Source organism: Terrapene carolina, unplaced genomic scaffold (genome assembly GCF_002925995.2).
Source record: "Terrapene carolina triunguis isolate 2854851 unplaced genomic scaffold, T_m_triunguis-2.0 Scaffold42, whole genome shotgun sequence".
In the NCBI taxonomy this organism is placed as follows: Eukaryota; Metazoa; Chordata; order Testudines; family Emydidae; genus Terrapene; species Terrapene triunguis.
Genome location: NW_020664393.1, coordinates 4355084 through 4375156, shown reverse-complemented (window position 1 = coordinate 4375156; position 20073 = coordinate 4355084). Strand labels below are relative to the sequence as shown.

The 20073-nt window shown below is 38.2% G+C and overlaps 1 protein-coding gene across 1 annotated transcript in view; it reads right to left on the bottom strand.

Moving 5' to 3' along the window:
- Positions 1–20073, bottom strand: part of CDK19 (cyclin dependent kinase 19) — a 212649-nt gene that overhangs the window by 5109 nt on the left and 187467 nt on the right. Inside the window, exons 7-12 of the mRNA XM_026653668.2 lie at positions 15743–15886; positions 15417–15486; positions 14410–14482; positions 13163–13260; positions 9071–9149; positions 3260–3514 (exon numbers count right to left, since the gene is read on the bottom strand). Coding sequence (XP_026509453.1) covers positions 3260–3514; positions 9071–9149; positions 13163–13260; positions 14410–14482; positions 15417–15486; positions 15743–15886 — 719 coding nt within the window. The remainder of the gene's footprint in view (positions 1–3259; positions 3515–9070; positions 9150–13162; positions 13261–14409; positions 14483–15416; positions 15487–15742; positions 15887–20073) is intronic.

Here is a 20073-nt window from a genome sequence, read left to right as displayed (position 1 = left end):
TGAAGAAGTGAGGTTTTTACCCACGAAAGCTTATGCCCAAATAAATCTGTTAGTCTTTAAGGTGCCACCAGACTCCTTGTTGTTTTTGTAGATACAGACTAACACGGCTACCCCCTGATACTTGACAGCTTCGATAAACATTAATCTAGACTCCACTAAAAAGATGAATAAATGAAAAAATGAAAAGGGTCAGAAAGTTAGACAAAAAACAAGCAAACCAAGAATTACAGTTGTCATTCTTAGAAATCATAAAATCATAGAATATCAGGGTTGGAAGGGACCTCAGGAGGTCATCTAGTCCAGCCCCCTGCTCAAAGCAGGACCAATCCCCAGCTAACTCATCCCAGCCAGGGCTTTGTCAAGCCTGACCTTAAAAACCTCCAAGGAAGGAGATTCCACCACCTCCCTAGGTAATTCCGGTGCTTCACCACCCTCCTAGTGAAAAAGTTTTTCCTAATATCCAACCTAAACCTCCCCCACTGCAACTAGAGACCATTACTCCTTGTTCTGTCATCTGGTACCACTGAGAACAGTCTAGATCCATCCTCTTTGGAAACCCCTTTCAGGTAGTTGAAAGCAGCTATCAAATCCCCCCTCATTCTTCTCTTCTGCAGACTAAACAATCCCAGTTCCCTCAGCCTCTCCTCATAAGTCGTGCTCCAGCCTTCTAATAATTTTTGTTGCCCTCCGCTGGACTCTTTACAATTCGTCCACATCCTTCTTGAAGTGTGGGGCCCAAAACTGGACACAGTACTCCAGATGAGGCCTCACCAATGCAGAATAGAGGGGAATGATCATGTCCCTCGATCTGCTGGCAATGCCCCTACTTATGCAGCCTAAAATGCCATTAGCCTTCTTGGCAACAAGGGCACACTGTCGACTCATATCCAGCTTCTCATCCACTGTAACCTCCAGGTCCTTTTCTGCAGGATGGCTGTGATGAAGGATGGCTGTGATTAAATAATATAAATGATTGTTCCCCACAGATTTAAATTCAGAAGATAAGTGAGCCCAAAAGCAAAATATTTGTCCTTCTAATTTTGAATTATATCTAATGGAGTAAGATTAATGCCATAAAACTAAAAGAATGCATTTAACGTGGCTATGCTTACTTTAGTCCCACAAAAGAGAATTTCTGTTTTGACTCCAGATTTGGACAAATTGCAGACATTCCATTCTGGATATAAGACAAACAGTCAGCTAGAACTAAGAAAGAGAGAGAAAGAGCTACAGCTAGCCAGATACAAATATAAAAATGGATAATCAGATTATACTGTTTAACAGCTGATTTAATGGGAACATACAAATAATTAACAGCATAGGGGTCAAAATAAAGCCTGGCGTGGAGGGATCACTAAAACAAATGGCTACAGGCTGTGCAGAAAAGAATCACAAGAGCTACATTTAATTTTCCAAAAAGGTAAGACTAAAATTAAGAAAATCCTGTAATGGGAAGGCTTGCCTAGAACTCCAAGACATCCTGAAGGATCCCATGGTCAATAACATCAAAGGCAGCACAAAAATCCTCAAAATATGGACAGAAACAAGCCAGCCATAAATAGGGACTTTCCGAGATCTCAATCCACTCTGGAACTTTTCAAGAAAGAAATTTGACTGAGTTGTTGCTACTCCTAAATTGCCATCACCACCTTTAAAATCATTTGCAATAAAGAAAGAAAACTAGAAATGGAAGGAGGATGTCTAGCATTCAGAAATCAATTATCTGGGGAGGGGGCTTGATGGGTTAGGAAGTCAAAGCAGCTCTAGAGTAAAAAGAAAGGTTTAAAAGAGGCATTCACCCACGAAAGCTTATGCTTCAATACATCTGTTAGTCTTAAAGGTGCCACTGGACTCTCTGTTGCTTTTTATCAAGATGATGTCCTTACTAAAAGTATCCAGCAATAGCATTTAGAATCCTTGCAAAAAACATAACTTCAAGCGATATCCAAAAAACAACAACGAGGAGTCCTTGTGGCACCTGAGAGACTAACAAATTTATTTGGGCATAAGCTTTCATGGGCTATAACCCACTTCCTCAGATGCATGGAGTGGAAAATACAGCAGGTAGGTATAAATATACTGCACACAAAAGCTTATGCCCAAATACATTTGTTAGTCTCTAAGGTGCCACAAGGACTCCTCGTTGTTTTTGCTGATACAGACTAACACAGCTGCTACTCTGAAAAGTGATATCCAGTCTCTTCTCATTCTGACATATTTTCAATGATCTTTTTGATAAGAAACAAAGCTTTGTTTTCAGGTGTATTTTTTTTAAAATGAAAAATATTTATCTGGTGATGCTCAATTAATCTTGTCTGAAATGTTCATGATGTCCCCAAGTATTTGTAAGTTTGGTTCATACAATGCTTTGAATTATTTCATATATGTCACTTATTCAGTGGAAAAAATATTTTAATTCTAATAAACCAAGATAAATGTGCAGCTTCAAAAAGAATACAGAAATATTGTTTTCATTTAATATATTCTAATGTTGCTATAGTGGAAAACAACAGACCAGTTTATTGCAAATAACCCCTCAAATGTTTCATTTGAAGATTCACTTTTGAATTCACTCACAGGAAACATTTTAGAGATAAAATGGGAATCACCATTATTAGAGTGTCTTGCTTAAGCATGAGGCATACTGACTCACTTATAGATCTATGTTATAGCGTCACAGAAATTGTTGATCTTTAAGATTAAAAGAACAGTTATCAAGGTATTAAGTCAAACAACAGAATAAGAATTATCCCATCTATTATTATCACATGGAACAGAAAGTGGCAGGAATTAAATCAAAGAACCTGTGCTGTTGACGCAGCATATTTTTCTAGGGCCTGCTTCTCACATGGGATCAATCCTCCAAAGTGCTGACTACTCTGGACCCAATCCAGCAAAACACTTCAGCATGTGAAAACAGTCCCACTGACTTCAGTGGGGTTACTCACATTCCTAAAGTTATGCACATGTTTTAGAATGATATTGAAATTCTGAGAACAAAGGAAACGTTATTGAAATCTATATAAATACCAAAAAGTGAAATCCATCTACAATGAATTTTGATACAGTGAAATGTTTTTTAAACTGAAGTAGAACTAAAGTCCACAGTTCTACTCATAATTAGAGCAAGCACAATCCCATTATAATGAACTTCACTTAAAGTACATTTATTCTGTGGAAATATTTCACTATAAAATGCTACCGTGGAATACACCTTGCCCCTAACATTAACTAAAGTAGTAACAATCAGAGTCTGTACCTGATAATCTGAAGGCATGACAGGCCCGCCTGAGTTAGTGCCTGAAGGCCCTATGCGTGGTTTCTTATTTGGAGGCACCTGATTGAGGCTGGAGTCCTGGCTGTGCTGAAGTCCTGCCCCAGTGCCGCCTCCTCCTGCGCCACCGCCTCCTGCAGTCCCATTTGTCTGGGCACTGTTTTGCTGTTGCTGAGGTGCTGCTTGCGGTTGCTGCTGAGGTGCTGTTTGTTGCGGATGTTGATTCTGTGGCTGTTGATTCTAAGAGAAAGCACAGCTGGGGATGGTCACTTTTCCCCTGAATTATTTATTTACATTTGGTGTCACAAACTCTTCAGAACCCCTAAACCACAACGTGGGTGAGAACTAGCCACAGGACAAAGCACAGCTGGACTGTAGTGAAGAGCACCAAAGTGAGTGAAATATCTGTCCTCAATACGCTGTTATTTGCTCCAGGTAGATATTTGTGAACTGAGGAGGGAGGGATGAATTTCAAAGTTACTTAAACTTTGTGGGTTTGAAATTTCAGAATAGAATAAAATTGTGGTTCATTTTTAAAAATAAGGTGCACTGGGGAAAAAAAGCAACTTGAATGACAATCTAGTACCTCCTATCCCTAGCCAGCCAATCCAGCTCAGCTTAATAATGAGACGGATGGAAGGAACTATCAAGAAAATGGTGGTGGTCACATCACGAATGAGTGCAAATAAGCTGCAGCAAGGCAGCCAGATAGCAGTGGTGAGCAATAGCAAATAAAGTAATAATACTTTGCACTTCAATGGCACCTTCCACCCAAGAATCAAAACAACTTTCCAAACATTAATGAAGCTTCACAGCAATCCTGTGAGGCAGGTGGCATTATCTCCATTTTACAGATGAGTCAATTGAAGCACAGAGAGATGAAATGAGTTGTCCAAGGTCACATAGTAAATCTGTAGCAGAGCTGGGAATAGATATTCCAACTCCTGAGTTACAGTGCTATGCTTTAACCACCTTGCAATGAGAGAGATGCTGGGAACAGGCCAAGCATGGTGCCCTAGACACAGGGTCAGAGAGTCTTGGTGGTAGCAAGAGGAAGAGAGTTTGTTAGAGCAGACTGCCTGGAGATAGGGTTGCAGGCCAGTGTTTTCTGGGGCTGAAGGAAGGATGTGGTGGCAGAGAATGAGGGGAAAAGGTAGCTGAAAGAAGGGAGGGAGAGAGAGACGTGAGATAATTGAAAGAGACACTAGTGCCTGGTAGCAAATAAAAGAAAGGGGAAGGAGCCAGAAAGCAAAGAGAAAAAGGGCAGAACATATGGATGCAGAGTATAGGAGCTGGAGAGCAAAGGAGGCTCTGGTGGCCTGGCAGCAGAGACCTAAGGTCTTGAAAGAATGGAGGGTGGAGCGTGATAAGCAAGAGTTCCACAGATATCCAGCTGTAAAGAAACAGAACCATCTGGCATTGTAAAAGGTTCTTATTGCCGAGCATCCATGCAGCCAAGGGGATTACAACAGTGACCATTTTTATTTGTTGTTCATATAAGATATAAAACTTTCTCTTTAGAGAAACAAAAACACATCTTTATTGCAGTCTGAGTTTCACCAGCCAATAAATAAAAACTCTAAAATGTTGCTCAAAATATTTGAGCACTTTTTGGTTAACACTTTAAAACTTTATAAAATTCTGAACTCATTTCAGTTCTTCCAGGGTCTTGGGGGTGAGGGGTCTGCTTAACCAGACAACAATTTATCAGAGCTTAAATGTGGTCAACCTTTATGGAAAACTTAAATAATTCGCTTCCCATAAGTCATAGCAACCAATTGCCTTCAGCACAAACTTCTTGGCAGAGTCACTAATCACAAGCTATTTAGCGTCCTCAAACTAAAGTGTGCATCGATTGCCATTCATCACGACAATGTCACAAGTTACACTCCAGATGAAATTCATAAGAATGTATTTATTTAGGACTGCACAAAGGCTCATACTGTCTTGCATCTACATGGAGGGCTTATGTCTCCCTTTCCTATCTGCTAAAGCCAAAAATATATCCTACTTCCTGTGTGCATCATACAAGTCACACCCAGTTTCTATTTCAGGGGAGATCAACAAGTTAACTTGTTACGCTTTTTTTTTTTTTTTAATTTAATGAAGTTTAACTTTAAAAAAAAAAGAAGTTATTTATCTCACAGAGGTAGATCAAACCATTATTAAAGATCCAAATGAACTGTCATATTTAAGACCCCATTTGTATCATAGTGATTAGATTGTCATTTTTTTCAATTAATTATTTGACATTTTGTGATTTTTACATATGGGTGCTTGGGTCTGAGCTGAACCATTTTCACTATGAATCCCCACAGCTGCCAAGTTGAAACCTGGGCTGCATGAAAAACAGAGAGAACTCTCTCAACTGGGGCTAATGATTTGTTTCACGGGGGCACGGATCATGGAGTCCATGTTTTTTCTGGCTTTGGACAGGTGAGGCATGGAGATTACCTAGCTGGTTTGAGAAATCTGTGTAGTGCAGCTACTGTTCCTTTTGCTTTTGAAAGAGGATGAGGCCTAGTCTACACTAGAAAAGTTTGCCAGTATAGCTATAGTGGCAACTCCCCTAGTGTAGATGGCAGTTTATACTAGCAAAAGAGTGTTTCTGCCATTACCATTTTTAACAGTTATCTGAATGACGTAAGTTATATCAATGTGGAGAATGAGGGCTATAACTGTGTTATTTTGTTATGAAAATTATATGTACCTCAGTTTGCCTGTCTGATATTATTCTGTCTGACTACATGGAGTTGAATTTAGAAGGGGTTGTAAGGAAGAGCAAGCAGGGACCAAAACAATGGTCAGAGATAAGCTCTGTCTGGGTAAACAAGTTCAGAGGGACAATAGCTGGGCGATTAAATTGGGAAGATGCTCTTCCCAGATGCCGGCTAAAAGCGACGCGCTGTTTTGCGAAAGCCAGAGCCTAGATATCAAAAGGACAATAAATAGTTCAAAGCAACCCGTGGAGAAGGGAAGGGGTTGTGGGAACTGCTACTAGAGGTGACACATTTTGAATTCAGCGGCACAGTCTGCAGAGGTGAGGTTACCTAGGTTGAGTGGAACCCTCCTAAACTTGCATGGAAAGGAATAAGTCTAGGTAAGGCCAGACACATGTACGTTTTTGTTGTTTTCACCCATTTATCTGATCACAGTGTATCTTTGGGTGAATCAACAATACTTTTGTTTGGAAGGAGCTGTTTTGAGTCACATTAATAAGTTGCTGGTCACAGGCTCCTGGAGGAAAGTTTCTTGCAGGTGCCAAGTACATACAAGTCTACTGTGTTAACATGAAAATAGGAGGATCCTGCCACCACAGGATCCAGTCTAAGAATGGTAGACCTGTGTGGTTACACCCAAAGAGAGGTAAGGCAGTGAAACCTGTCAGTTGAGGGGTGCACTCAAGAGGGACTGCAAAGGGATCTAAGGCACAGTTCGCTCTGTAGCAATGACAGCATGGTTGACTAAACATGTTGTAGCTTGGAGGTCCACTCTAAGGTGAGATGAATGCCCACAGAGAGACAGGGAGAAAGCACTGTTATAGTTCACCCCATGACAACAGGCAAAAGCACTTACTTGCTAGTATAACTATGTCCACACTAAGGCTTTGGCCATATAGAAATGTCATAAAAATAAAGAAATCACACCAGTAACTGACATTACTATACCAGCAAGTTTCTAGCATAGACCTGCCTGAGTCTGGGAAGCAGTGCTGGAGACAAGGCAGATGCACCTCGCCCCCACAGGCTTTCAGGCACTGCTGCCACTGCAGGTCTGAGCTGGCAGGCACTGGTGCAGTGGTTTCCAGTGTTTTGAAATGGTTGTGAACTGTTAGAGGTCGTTAAGTGGTTTAACCCTTTTTTTAAATGATGAATATTGGCAACCAGTGACTGGGAATTGGTTTAACCCTTTTTTTAAATGATGAATATTGGCAACCAGTGACTGGGAATTTGTCTTTTATTCTATTTCCAGGACCAGATCTGCCTCACAGGGTTGCTGTGAAGCTTTATTACTTGTTTGGAAAGTTGTTTTGATTCTTGGGCAGAAGGTGCCACTGAAGTGCAAAGTATTTTTACTGTTAATATAAATTACTGTGGCAAACAACAAGCTTTAGTAAGCATGTATTACTTTTTCAAGACATTTAGTAAACTATTTCAAGACCGTATTTTATGTGACAGCTATTGCAGAATCATTGTTCCTTCATGTCCATCACTGCAATAAAGGGTTTTGCTGTTTTCACCCATTAAGCTGAGTATCTTCCCACGGAAGGGATCTTTGTCACTGCTCTGATTATTGCAGCATTTGTGACAACACAATTACGTTGTGCCTGCACTCTACTAGAAAAGTAAATCTGACATTCAGGAACTGCATAACTCAATGGGATGAAACTTGTTATATAGTAAAGGTGTAAGGACAGCAGCACATTCCCCTGCACTGCCACCCTCATTCGTTCTACTGTTTTAGTTAGAAAAAAAATCTAGCCATGTGTCTGAAACAAGGGGAGGTTTACTTAGGAAAAAATCACTGGGTTTTGTTTTTGTGAATACTTATTTAACTTTGCTGACTAATGAAAATTTTGGAGAAAGGATGTTTTTATTAAAGATTTACCCTTCCGTTAAAGTGTAAGAGCTCCAGATAACCATCTCAGAGACCCCCTGTAAGCCTTCCAGCAAAACCAGGAAAGACCAAACTTGACATTCCTGATGTTAATATGTTTTTTTTTTTAAATATTCTAAGTCTTTTTTATACATCATAAAGCAGCAAAACATGGTACAAATCCATTTTTTAAAAACACCCTTCACTGGTTACCTTTAACAAACTTTTCTTGTTGTGGAAACAGATTCAATGAGTAATACATAGTTTTAAATGTCATTTTTTTCTAAATTAACTAGATATGCTGCAAAATCTTTATTTATAGCACGCATAAATATGTGACAGTCCCCACGAGACACAAAGGCTATTTACACAACAGATCATAATAGCTGCTTTGAATATTTATACTGTGCGTGTCATTTTTGTTTAACTAAATAAAATTTCCCAAGAAAATGAAATGCAAATATATACTTTAACACTCACAAATGAGTAAAATCAACTTAACAAAAGCCAAACTCATTTGAACTCATGTTGTTCCTTATTGTTCGGTAACCGAAAGTTTAAAAAGCATTGCTAAATCTCGGAATTTCAATTACATCAGTATCATGACTCCACGGCTATTTTAATTTAGGTTTTGTAAATTCCTAGTCTCAAAAAAAGACCCGGGGAACAAAATCCTGAGGATTTAGTAGATTAACATTTCCCCCTGCTCTGACACTGTCACATGTAAAAGAAATACTAATCTACAATATCAGCTCAGAAAGTAGAATTTACTCTTTCAAATGTATCACTGATAGGCACAGCTTTAAATCAAACTGGGCTCCCATGTTGTACAGACTGTCTGAACCAGAGGACATGCATAACCAGAGGGTTCCTCTTGGCTCAATAACAGGCCCTGTCCCATGCAGACGCCAGGACAAGTTAATTACAGCATGAGGCCTCTTTCTCTTTCTTCTGTTAGCCATGTATTACTAACAGTGTCTGACTAGCTGTAAATTTTTAAGTTTAGGAAAAATACAAACAATCTTATTCACTATAATTTACTATGCATGAATGTGAAACTTTCTAATGTACTGTGAAAAGTTTTGGGACAGTCTTGCCTTCAAAACACATTCCTGGGTAAGAGCCCATGTTCTTTTAGTTTCCCTTTGTGGCATCACAACTTTTTTGTTACATTTTGAAAAAAAGTGCCTTTTATTATACCTTATCTCCTTTTTCTTCGGGTTCATCCTCATTGAGGAATTCTCGTTTTGGATAAGGAATCTGGCAGCCAGCAAACACACTGAAATATATCAAACAGCAAATCAGAGACATACTAAACATACATGCTTCTGAAATTAATTTATTTAATGTCATATATATTTCAGGGCTTTTTCTTTTAATGTTTGTTATGCCTTGACTCCAAATTACTAAGTGACACCCTATAAACACCCAACAGATATATAACTACTGGTAGATGTACACTGATTTTAACTTTTGCTATATTTGCTGTTGGCAAGCTGCCTTCCTCTAGAATTATAGCAGAACTGAGTGAGCACAAATGACAGCACAATTATTTGCTGTCCTGACACTGCATTTGTTCACTTTGCTGTGTGAATCAACCAGAAACTCTATAGCACTTAATTGGAAGTATGGATGGCACAGTGGATTGAGGGCCTGATCCAATGCCCATTAATGTCATGGGATCTTTCCATTGACTTCAACGGCTTTTGTATCATGCCCTAAATGTACTAGCTAATTCATCTCTGGAGAACTGGAATCAATTAGTCTCAGGGGCCTTGTTTAGAAGGAAATAAAAAAGAAGTTTTTAGATTGAGTCAACTAATATGATTTGAAATACTATTTAGTATCTAGTGTACACACAGTTTAATACCTTTAAAATCATGTTGCCAGGTGTTGTGACCTAGGCAGAAGTAGACCAGTATGAAAGAACAAAGACCTACTAGTAGATAATATTTTGTACCAATTTTAGTTTCAGCAATTCTTGCTGTTGAACCTTTTGGGGGTAACCTGTGTTGCAATACAATCAGCTTAACATGATTTTGAAAGTGCTAACCTGGGTCTACGATAATTGCTAAGTGGCATTTCAAATCATAATGGCTAACTTGATTTTTTTTTTAAATTCTTTTTTCCTAGTCTAGACTAGACCTGTGCTTTCTTCCATGAGGGCTCCTACATCTGGAATCCATTCCCTGTCTATCATGCCTCCTCCATAAATTCCATTTTAAGCATTCTGTTCTTCTAGGAGGCTGTGGAGAGTGAGGGGGATATCAGTATTATATTTTATGAATATCACATATTCCTCAGTTTACCTGCTTGATATTAGCTTGTCTGGCTGCATGGAGTGAAATCAAAGAAAGCTGTTGCGGGGAAATACACAGAAAACAAACAGTACCACAGATAAAGTACCTTCAGAGAGAATACCCAAGGTTGTTAAGGGAACAATGAGGGAGCTATTACTTTGAAATGCCCACCTGCCTGACTCCAACAAGGCTAGCAAGGACCAGGCCAGAGTCTAGGATCAGTGGGGACACTCATCCAATAAAGGCCCCAGCCTAGGGAAGATGGGGGTTTGAGTGGGCAGCAGCTGCTGGAGGTGGATATCTGATTGACAGACAAAGAGAACGTTGCAGGGACTCTCTCTCTCTTTCCCAAGCCCGGGGAACCGGTACTTGGGGTAAATGGAACTTACCTAAACCTTGAAAGGAAAGAGTAAAATGTAAGGCCCAGGCAACAGGCCTCTTTGTTTTAACCCTTTGCTCTGCTTTTTATTCACCTTTGAGTGAATTAACAAGACTTTGCTTTGAAGGAGGTGTTTTTGAGTCACTTTAATTGGATCCCGGTAACAGGCTCCCAGAGGAAAAGGGCATACAGATGCAAAATATAGTTAGGCCTGTTGCATTATCACAGTTGGTAAACAGGGAACCTGCAGTCCAGAGATCCTGTCAATGGGTTGTAGGACCCCCTAGTTCCACCCAGAGAGGCATTCACTTGAGAAGGATTGAAAGGAGTCTAAATGTGCAGCTTGTTCTGTAACCATGACAGCATCCTATAATCCCTAGAACTCCCCTCAAATAATTAACAAAAGAGTAAATATTTTTTTGAAATCCAAACAAATATCATAGGACTAACAAGACTCATGATAAATGTCATTGCTTGATCGCTCACAGACTTTTGTTGCATTGTAAGCTCTTCAGGGGAGGGAATCTCTTTTTTATACATTTATAAAGTGCCTGGCACAATGGGGTTCTAGTCCATGACTGGAGTTCCTAGGTGCTACCATAATAATACATAAAATAATAACAAAATAAATAAATAAAAAATAATCCCATGCTGCATCTGTGAATTTTCTATTCAGATAATAAAGTTTCCTGGACAGGGTTTTTATTGCCTTTCTGGCTGAAAAGCTCCTAGCACCCTGTTGGCACAATTAAATAATTGTATACAAAAAACACTATGTTAAAAGAATAGTCAGTTTGCAAAGACAAGCACTCAAATGTTAGGAAATTCAAGAATAAAGGTGACCATGCCCCTGCATACAGTTATTAATTACTTGATCACATGCTATTTTTACCACAGCATCCCTGCCTCACTAAATACATGGGATGGATAGGACTCTTCAAATGGGTAGATATTCATATTTCTTTTTATCCTCTTCATAGAGTGGGTGGCCTTTCGCCTTATTTACTGCACACCATCCAACTCCTGCATGGAATACAGAATTATTAATTTCCTCATGAGCTTTTCCATGCTGCTCATCATTGTGGCATAAGAGTACTTCACAAACACTAATGCATAACATTTATAACACCCCTGTGGGTAGGGAAGCATTACCATCCACATTTTATAGCTGGGGAACTAAGGCACAGAGAGATTAAGGCCAAAACTATCAAGTGTCCACTAAATTTGCTCAGCTTGAGATCCATTGGCATGTGGATAGCAGTTTATATGTTCAAATCACACCTCTCATTGACATTAGATGCAGTTGTGAGTACTCAGCACATTCACAAAGCAGAACATAGGTTCTCAAGCTGGGAACCCATAAAATGAGGAACAAACCATTAGTGGACAATTGTGAAAAGTTTGGTTTAAGTGACTTGCCCAGCACCACATAGGAATTTCATGGCAGAGTCAAGAACAGAATCCAATTCTCTAGGATATCATTCAACTGCCTAAACCATGAAACCATCCTTTCTCTTCCTGCAATCTCCTTCACTACACACCTTCCAACTTCTGCAACAAATGAGGCAAGGGTTTTACAGACAGCCTCATTCACTACAGAACACTGGTTCAGCCCTGCGCAGATCCATCCTGTACACTGAATGAGGCAGGTGTCCTGTGGAAAAGCAGCATGTTATCATGTAATTAAAGTCTGTATCATAACACATATGCACAAGGGAGCTGAATTAAGCTTGCATGGGCAACCTGAAGTCTGGTATTTCCTAATTTTTGAGTGCTTGACTTTGTAACCAAAATGTTCTTTTAATGAAGTATTTCTGATGTAATTTCCTAGAACACTGAAAAAACATTCTATCGTGACAAGTCATCATATTTTTCCTTAACCTCATTCTCAGAAACAGCTAAACCATTTTAAGTGAAACGTCAATAAAAAACCAAAACAAAAACCAGCCTGAGGCAATCCCTACCCAGCATTGAAAATTTCAGCCCAAACGGTTCAAGTTTGGTAAAATTACAATGGAAAGTGGTTCAGCAACCTTAACTACATCAGATGCTGCTGCCAGCTCAGTCTATAATTAATGATAAGACACTAGATTGAGGCCATATGATAAAGTATTTTTGGTATTCTTATCATAACAGCAGCTGTATCTGTCCATGTCACACCACCTCCACTGGCATAATTCAAGGTCTCTGCCTAAGGGAGACTGTAGACTAAGATAAGAGGGGCTGATTTATAAGTAATTGTTCAGAACTAAGTACATTATGTACAGCTTGGCTGAATGATGTATGTCTAAGAGGGGCATATCTACAAGAGTTTGATATAAATACTTCAGAATAGTTTTCTAAGAACCATCACTTCTTTCCCCCCACCATTTACCCACTTTTATTGAGTGCAGCAAGTATAAAGTTGTTGCCCTGCCTATCACTGGTTGATTTACACCACTGGTGCCCCTAGAAAGCTCAGAGGTGGACTCAAGGTGGTGAGAAATATGTTCTTGTTACAAGCACATTTCTTCATTTTTAAATGGTCACCATATACTGCACATTAATAGTTAGCAAAAAAAAAAAAAAAAAAAAGCATCATTGTAAAGAACACAGAAAAAGTGAGACACATACTCTGACGTAGGCAATGGATCCTCCTGGAAATAGGGATCCTGCAAAGCCTGCTCTGAGGTAATTCTCTTCGTAGGATCCATGGTAAGAAGTTTTTGAAGCTGTGTAGTGTAACATTGGAAGTAGTAAACAACTTATGAAACCATTATTTTTCAAACTAATGGCTTGTATGCCCCACTTACATCACGATCTGGTAAACTACAAATGGCTCATTCAGAAAAGCAAAATAAGCATTTCATGCTCAGCAACACGTCTAGTTCTATGATGCACATACATCAAAAATATTATGACTATGAAGTTTTGTTGGTATGAAAAATAAAGTTAACTGGGCTAGATTCTTCAGTGCTCTATGTGCCACCTTGAGCTACTCAAATAAAGTGGCTCTAAATTAAGTGTAACTGTCCGTGACGGATCAGCCCAATATAAGGGTGATTCGCTGCGGGCACACAGATGGAATAGGAGTTATTATGTCACTCCCTGCTGCTGGCAGAGCAGGGAAAGAGGCATAGAGGAAAGTAGGTGAGATCAAGACCTCCTTTTGCCATGCCCTTTGGTACTCTTTGTAGACAACGTATGCAAGAGCAGCCTGAGAGGACTGGTCCCACACAAAGGCTGCATCCAGATCAGAGTGCAAAGGTGATCTTTATGCTACTATTGTGCATACACCCATGGCCTGTCCTCTTTGCAGATGAGCTACACTAGTAGTACACGGGTAGCACTCTGCTCCCATATGAGAGACAAAGATTCTATGTCTGGTATCTCTTGCTCGCGGATGTGAACATTATGCAGGCAATTTGCTCAGCCCCTCGCAGGTAAAGGCCCAACACAAGAGATGGGCTTTGGAGTGTATTTGCAAGGTTTATAAGCTAGGGGTCTGATGGACCTTTCTATATTATAGGTATGTTAAATAGCAAAGAACTAAAGAAAGCATTCATCCTTCAGAAGGAAAGGTGATTCCCTCCCCCGCCCCCTCTCTCCCACTGATACATATATAATTCACAAACTGACATATGATGTAACAATACAGAGGGATTACTTTGCCCGTATCAGAAAGGCAGCCAATTCTGGGGTGAAATGCAGAAGCTGACAATGGCAAATTTGTTAAAATATTAAAAGCCCTGGCTGTAGCTATCATTTATATTTTTAAAATTCATACTTCTCATCCTCCGGTAAGCAGAGACAGAACTGTTTTAATATTACAATTATATTTCAAAGTAAAATAATCCCTAAGAGCACAATGATGTACATACCAAAAGGAAAACTTTACTGTCAGGCTTGACTTTGTGTTTCTCCATGTATTTTATGAGGCTACTATTGGCATATCTGAAAAATTGTAAACACATTTCAAAAATAATATACTGTAGGATTATGGCACTGCACCAAGCAATAAAGAAAATGCATACTAGTCCAAAAGGACACATTTTGTATTTAATTTGTTAGAATATATAATGTCCTACATTGCCATACACTATATTTGTGAAGTGTGAACGTTTGTCCTAGCTTTCAGTGTTAGTATTTTTTAAATTGTTTGTACTTTATTACAATGGAACGTACAGCTTTGATATATGGCTGAGGTCTTGATAGTAGCACACAGCCATAGCAAATGTTGTCGGGAGGGCAGAGCTGCCCTAGCCTAGTGGAAGCTACTTTGTCAGACAGACACAATAGCTCCAACAGTGTAGCCACTGCATCATCATTAGCCATTTGAGAAGCTGTTGCAACTATTCCCTTCAGCTGGCAGAGAAACAAGCCTGTCCCTTTTCCCAACAGAAGCATGAGCCATGTGAAGTCTTCGCATTTCCTGAGCTCAAATATTCCCATTAAGAATAATCAGACATAGAATTTATGTCTTGCTTTTAATCTCTAGATCTCTGTGGGTAACTATGATTATTTTACAAAGAGGGAAACTGATGCACAGAGGCATCAAGTGGTTTGCCAAAGGTCACTCAGAAAATCCAGGGCAGAGCTGGAAATAGTACTTAAATCTCCTGAATCCCAGACCTGTACCTTGTCCTGGACTATGCTGCTCCCTTTACTATTTCCCTTCCTTGTCTACCAGTGCAATGGATGATCTGACTTACTCAGCAAAAACTCTTGCCAGCATTAAAAGATGGACACTAGCATTCTTTTAAAATCCAAATAATACTCTTCCAAAGTCTAAACAAGACAGAAGATAATTGAAGGTAATCTCTAGTGCTGACTTCTGTGTATCTATTACAAGCAGTTTTTAACCACTGTCTGTGGTATAATCACTTACGTTGTTCTCCTAAAGTCTTTTTGAAGTGTGGGATATTCTGGCATCTTCCTTATATCTTCCCAGTCTTTATCTTAGAAAAGATAAAGCAATCGGACAGTTTAAAGTGCAGGTTAAATAATAATGATGTACATAAACTGTAATATTTGTCTGACATTTTATGTTAGTTGTTCTGTATTCTTATTCCACAAGTCCCACCACTTTCTTGGGCAGAGACTTCACATCCATCATACTGCCAGCTTTTATAAAGCTATAGAGCTAGTAATTTCCTTTAAAACAAAATCCAACTCAAAGGGTTTATGCCTGACCTTTTAATGAAAGTAAATTACCTGCTGGGAATCCCATTACACTAAAAATGCGGTCTAGCTGATCATGATGAAAAGGATTGCTCGTTTTGATGTCTTCCTGACGACAGTGAAAAATAGGTTCTGAAGTCAATAGCTCAGCAAATATACACCCAATTGCCCATATATCTAGGAAAGAGAGAAGATAATTTATGTGAATTGACCATATTCCATCAGCCTGATTTCTATTTTACACAGTAAAGACACAGTAACTCACATGAAAATTCATTACAATAATTTAAAACATGCAATAAATTAACACACGGGAAATGGAATAACTGGATCACCACATTTGAGGTTACAAACCAAATCAAACAAACAGTATTGTAAATTCTATCTGAAGTTGGACTCTGGCAATCTAACACAGTATAGCAATACATTCAGAGTTACAGCAGAAGCCCTCCCAGTCTCTGCTGACAACTTAATCACTTGAATGTCCTGAAGATTATCTAAAACAGAACATAATGCTCCAAAAAGGATAGATTGAAATAATAGCTCTATCAGATACTCTCACGCAATTCCTATAAGGCAATCAAATATATACTGATAAGGAAAAATTATAACAGCTTGTGTGACTGGGCAAACAATGCAGACTAGATAAAATGAAGAGCGCAAGATCCAAATTTTAGCTAAGAAAGAAGACAGACTGTAGCTTTCTCAACCAATTAAATAGACTCTGATACATGCTCAGTAATGCCCATTGGAACCATTTTACAACAGTGTACTCTACAGTAGCTTAATAGCAAGTGCATTAATGAACAGTACAACAGACTGATCATCTCAATGAAAGCAAATTCTAGTAACATTAATTTGATACAAAAAGGTTTTGTGTTCTGTCATGTTAACATGGTATTCAAAACAAAATCTACCAGAATAGCAACTTCAGTTATGTTAAATAAATCTATAGATTATATGTGATCTAGCTAACTCCACTAACAGCAGTCCTAGAGTTTTCTGTACTACAACAAACTTACATTATGCTAAGTACCCTAAAAATGTACAATAGTCAAGCAATGGGCTTGAGGACGGGGAAAAAAAATACTGGCAGCTGAATTAGGCACCACCAGAAAAATAATTTTTAATTTTTCTTTATAGTACCCTTTGTATTATTTTCTCCAGTTAGTTTTCAGTCTCCCAAATTTCTCCACTTCCTTTGAGAAATACCATTCCACAAGTCAACATCTTATCATCAGACATTTTCCTGATGGTCATCTTAAATTTCCCCTTTCAATATTTCATCCCATTACTTTTATACACATTTAGGTCACATTCTCAAGTGTTGTCTTGCTTTGATTTTATTATTAGGGGTATTCGCATGAAAACAACATCTTTTGTTCTTAAGATTTTATCTCCTTCTGCAGCATGGGCAGCCTGGTATTTATATAATTTCTATGTGGGTCAAGTGAAAAGACTTAATCATTGAGTCTTACATGAGGCGTTTAACTTCTTCCACTAAAAATAAAATATGCAATCAGTGATCTCCTTTTGGTGGCAAAGATGACCTGGAAAACCTCCTCAGATATGGCACATTAAACTTTGGAAGTCTATTCCCTTATGAGCTAGGCTGTGAGTGAGGCAGTTTACAGGTGGGGATGGATTCAAGTATCCTGGGTCTTTGTGATATAGATAAACAGAGAAATTACATTTCTCTGTTCTCGTGGCTTCACAAAAGTTGCCACAGCAACAAGTGGAATTTTTTCTATAACAACTTTTTTTTTTTTTTTTAAAGACACACAGGCTGTAAACTCAGCATTTCGGGTTAATGTTTCATTTACTCAAGAAATGGATTACTGGGCAACATGAAAGTACTTTAACTATGTTGCTTTTCAGTCATTACATTATTTAATATGTGCAGTTAATAATTCCTGAGTTTAGCCTGTTATGCCTCTTGTTGGATTCCCTTCAACTGTCTTTAGGGTATTATCAAAAATATCCTTAAGAGACTTATTAAATTATAGAAAATCTGTCACTTTTATTTTTTATAGAATCACAGATTTATACGGCTAGAAAAGGCATCATGAATTGCAATCCAAGTGGGTCAGGATTTTCTCTACACTAATCCTTAGCTTTATGTATCAGAGGGGTAGCCGTGTTAGTCTGAATCTGTAAAAAGCAACAGGACCCTCTGTTCCTTAGCTTTATGTAACCTGCTCTAAAACATGTCCTTGGCAGATACTACTGAAACTGCTTAATTGCCCTTACTGCTAGGCAGAGTCGATAAAAATCAACTATTTTTTAAAAATCAGATTTTTTAAATTTAAATCGGATTTTCTAATTTAAATTAAATATGGGCTTATTTTTTAAAAACAAACATAAGTAAATCTGAAATTATGACAACCTACATTAAGGTCTAAACTTACAATAATCTATTAAAATAATTTAAATTAATTTTTTTTAAATTAAGCAATACATGTTTGCTGCCAACTTTCAAAGAAAGTCAAATCACTGAACTGGCAGAAATCACTGGCTAACCACCTGGAACATCATGGTTTACTGAAGCGCTAAACCAGCTTTTAAAATCAGTAGCCACTTCTGCAGGTGCAGAAAGAATATTTTTTTATTTCAGTTTATTCTACTAGTTCATCTCAATGACTAATTCATTCAAAGTTGAAAAACCAGCTGGGTGATGAAAAAAAAAAGCAGGAAAGTTTGTTTTCCTCTTCCAATATATTAAAAAAAACAGGTGGGAGAGGATGAAATCTACGAGTTCTAAAATCCTGAAGGACGTGGTGACCAGAAACAATCAGTTCAATTAACGAACTACGAATACTACTTCCTTTGTTTAAAAATGAAGTTTGTTTTCAATGCAAAACTTATTTTGATAAACTTTTTATCTTCTGTATCCAACGCTAACTAAAGATAAAAATTAAAATGCTGTTTTGTGCATTTTTAATTGAATTTTAATTTCTATCCAAACAAAACTTGACAAATTATGTACAAAACTGATAATAAAAAGATATGAAATGTAAAAATTGAGAATCTAAGTAAACATGAGTTAAGCTATATAACTGCTTAAATAAATATATATAGATATATATTATATCCACCTTATTAGCAAAACAAAAAAAACCCAACAACACAAAATTTAGTGTAAAGGCTATATTTAGTTGCAAATCAACATGTTTTAATGGTTGCCAACAAAGGAGACCCAACCTTTATTTAGGAAAATAACTAAAAAGTATAAATGCAAAACAAGATTAAAGTATAGAAGCTCCTTCAGTACAAGTGTCCCTATAGACACCAGTGTATCTCCCGGATTATTTGAATTAAATCAATCATGTATAGTTTGGGTCTCATCTTTTTGATAAAAATAAGATATTCCTGCCCTTATCTACCGTATGGATCCAATCCTGTAAACAGTTAGGCCTGGTCAATACTTAAAAGTTAGATTGACCTAACTATATTACTATGTCAACCTAACCCCTGGTATAAACACGGCTAGATTGATGGAAGGATTCTACCACCTCTCAGAGAGATTGCGGAAAAGCCTTTCCATCGATGTAGAGAGCATCTATGCTGTGGTGCTGCAGCAGCTGTAGCCGTGGTAGTGTAGATATAACCTTAGTACACCATTTAACCCCAGTTGAAAACAAAGAGACCAGACCCACAATAGTAACCACTATCCTTGGAAGTGAATGTTTGCAGGGTTGAGCACTAAATGTTCAAATGAGATTTTAAAAAGTCTTTCAAATATAAAATATATTGCTTCTCCACCTTTACAGCTTCAGGGACCTCATATAAAATACAGCATTAAAACAAAAGTTTTAATTAATATTTATAATATTTACAATACAGAAGTTGTAAAACACCCCGAAATAATAAAAAAGGAAGTAAAAGTCTACCACAATAGGTTCTTCCCTTTCCCTATCCCTAAAGGTCAGGAGAAGGGATATTTCACTGCTCTTGAGCTACTGAAGCTAAAGCATGGACAGTGTTCATTCTGCTCCTCTATGCCCCCAGGACCAAAAGCACAATTCCCTCCAAACTAGAAGGGTAGCAATGCATATAAGGTTTTAGAAGCTCAGCAAAATAGTGTAACAAGGTGACATGCTGGCTTAATATAGCCAAGTTTTTTTATTTTACTACATTAATTTTACCCATATTTGATTTTCTAGTAACCAACTCTTGCTATATTCCAACTCTGGTCTACAGAAACTGAAAACGTTGCAGCCTGGACTTGATTCCATACGTTTCTGCAGAGAAAGCACATAATGTTCCCTGATTTGGTGAATGGCAATATCCTGATCCATGAACCAAATTATATTACTTTCCCTGTCAGCCTGGTTCTATCTTCCACTCTCCTTTTCCTATGCTAT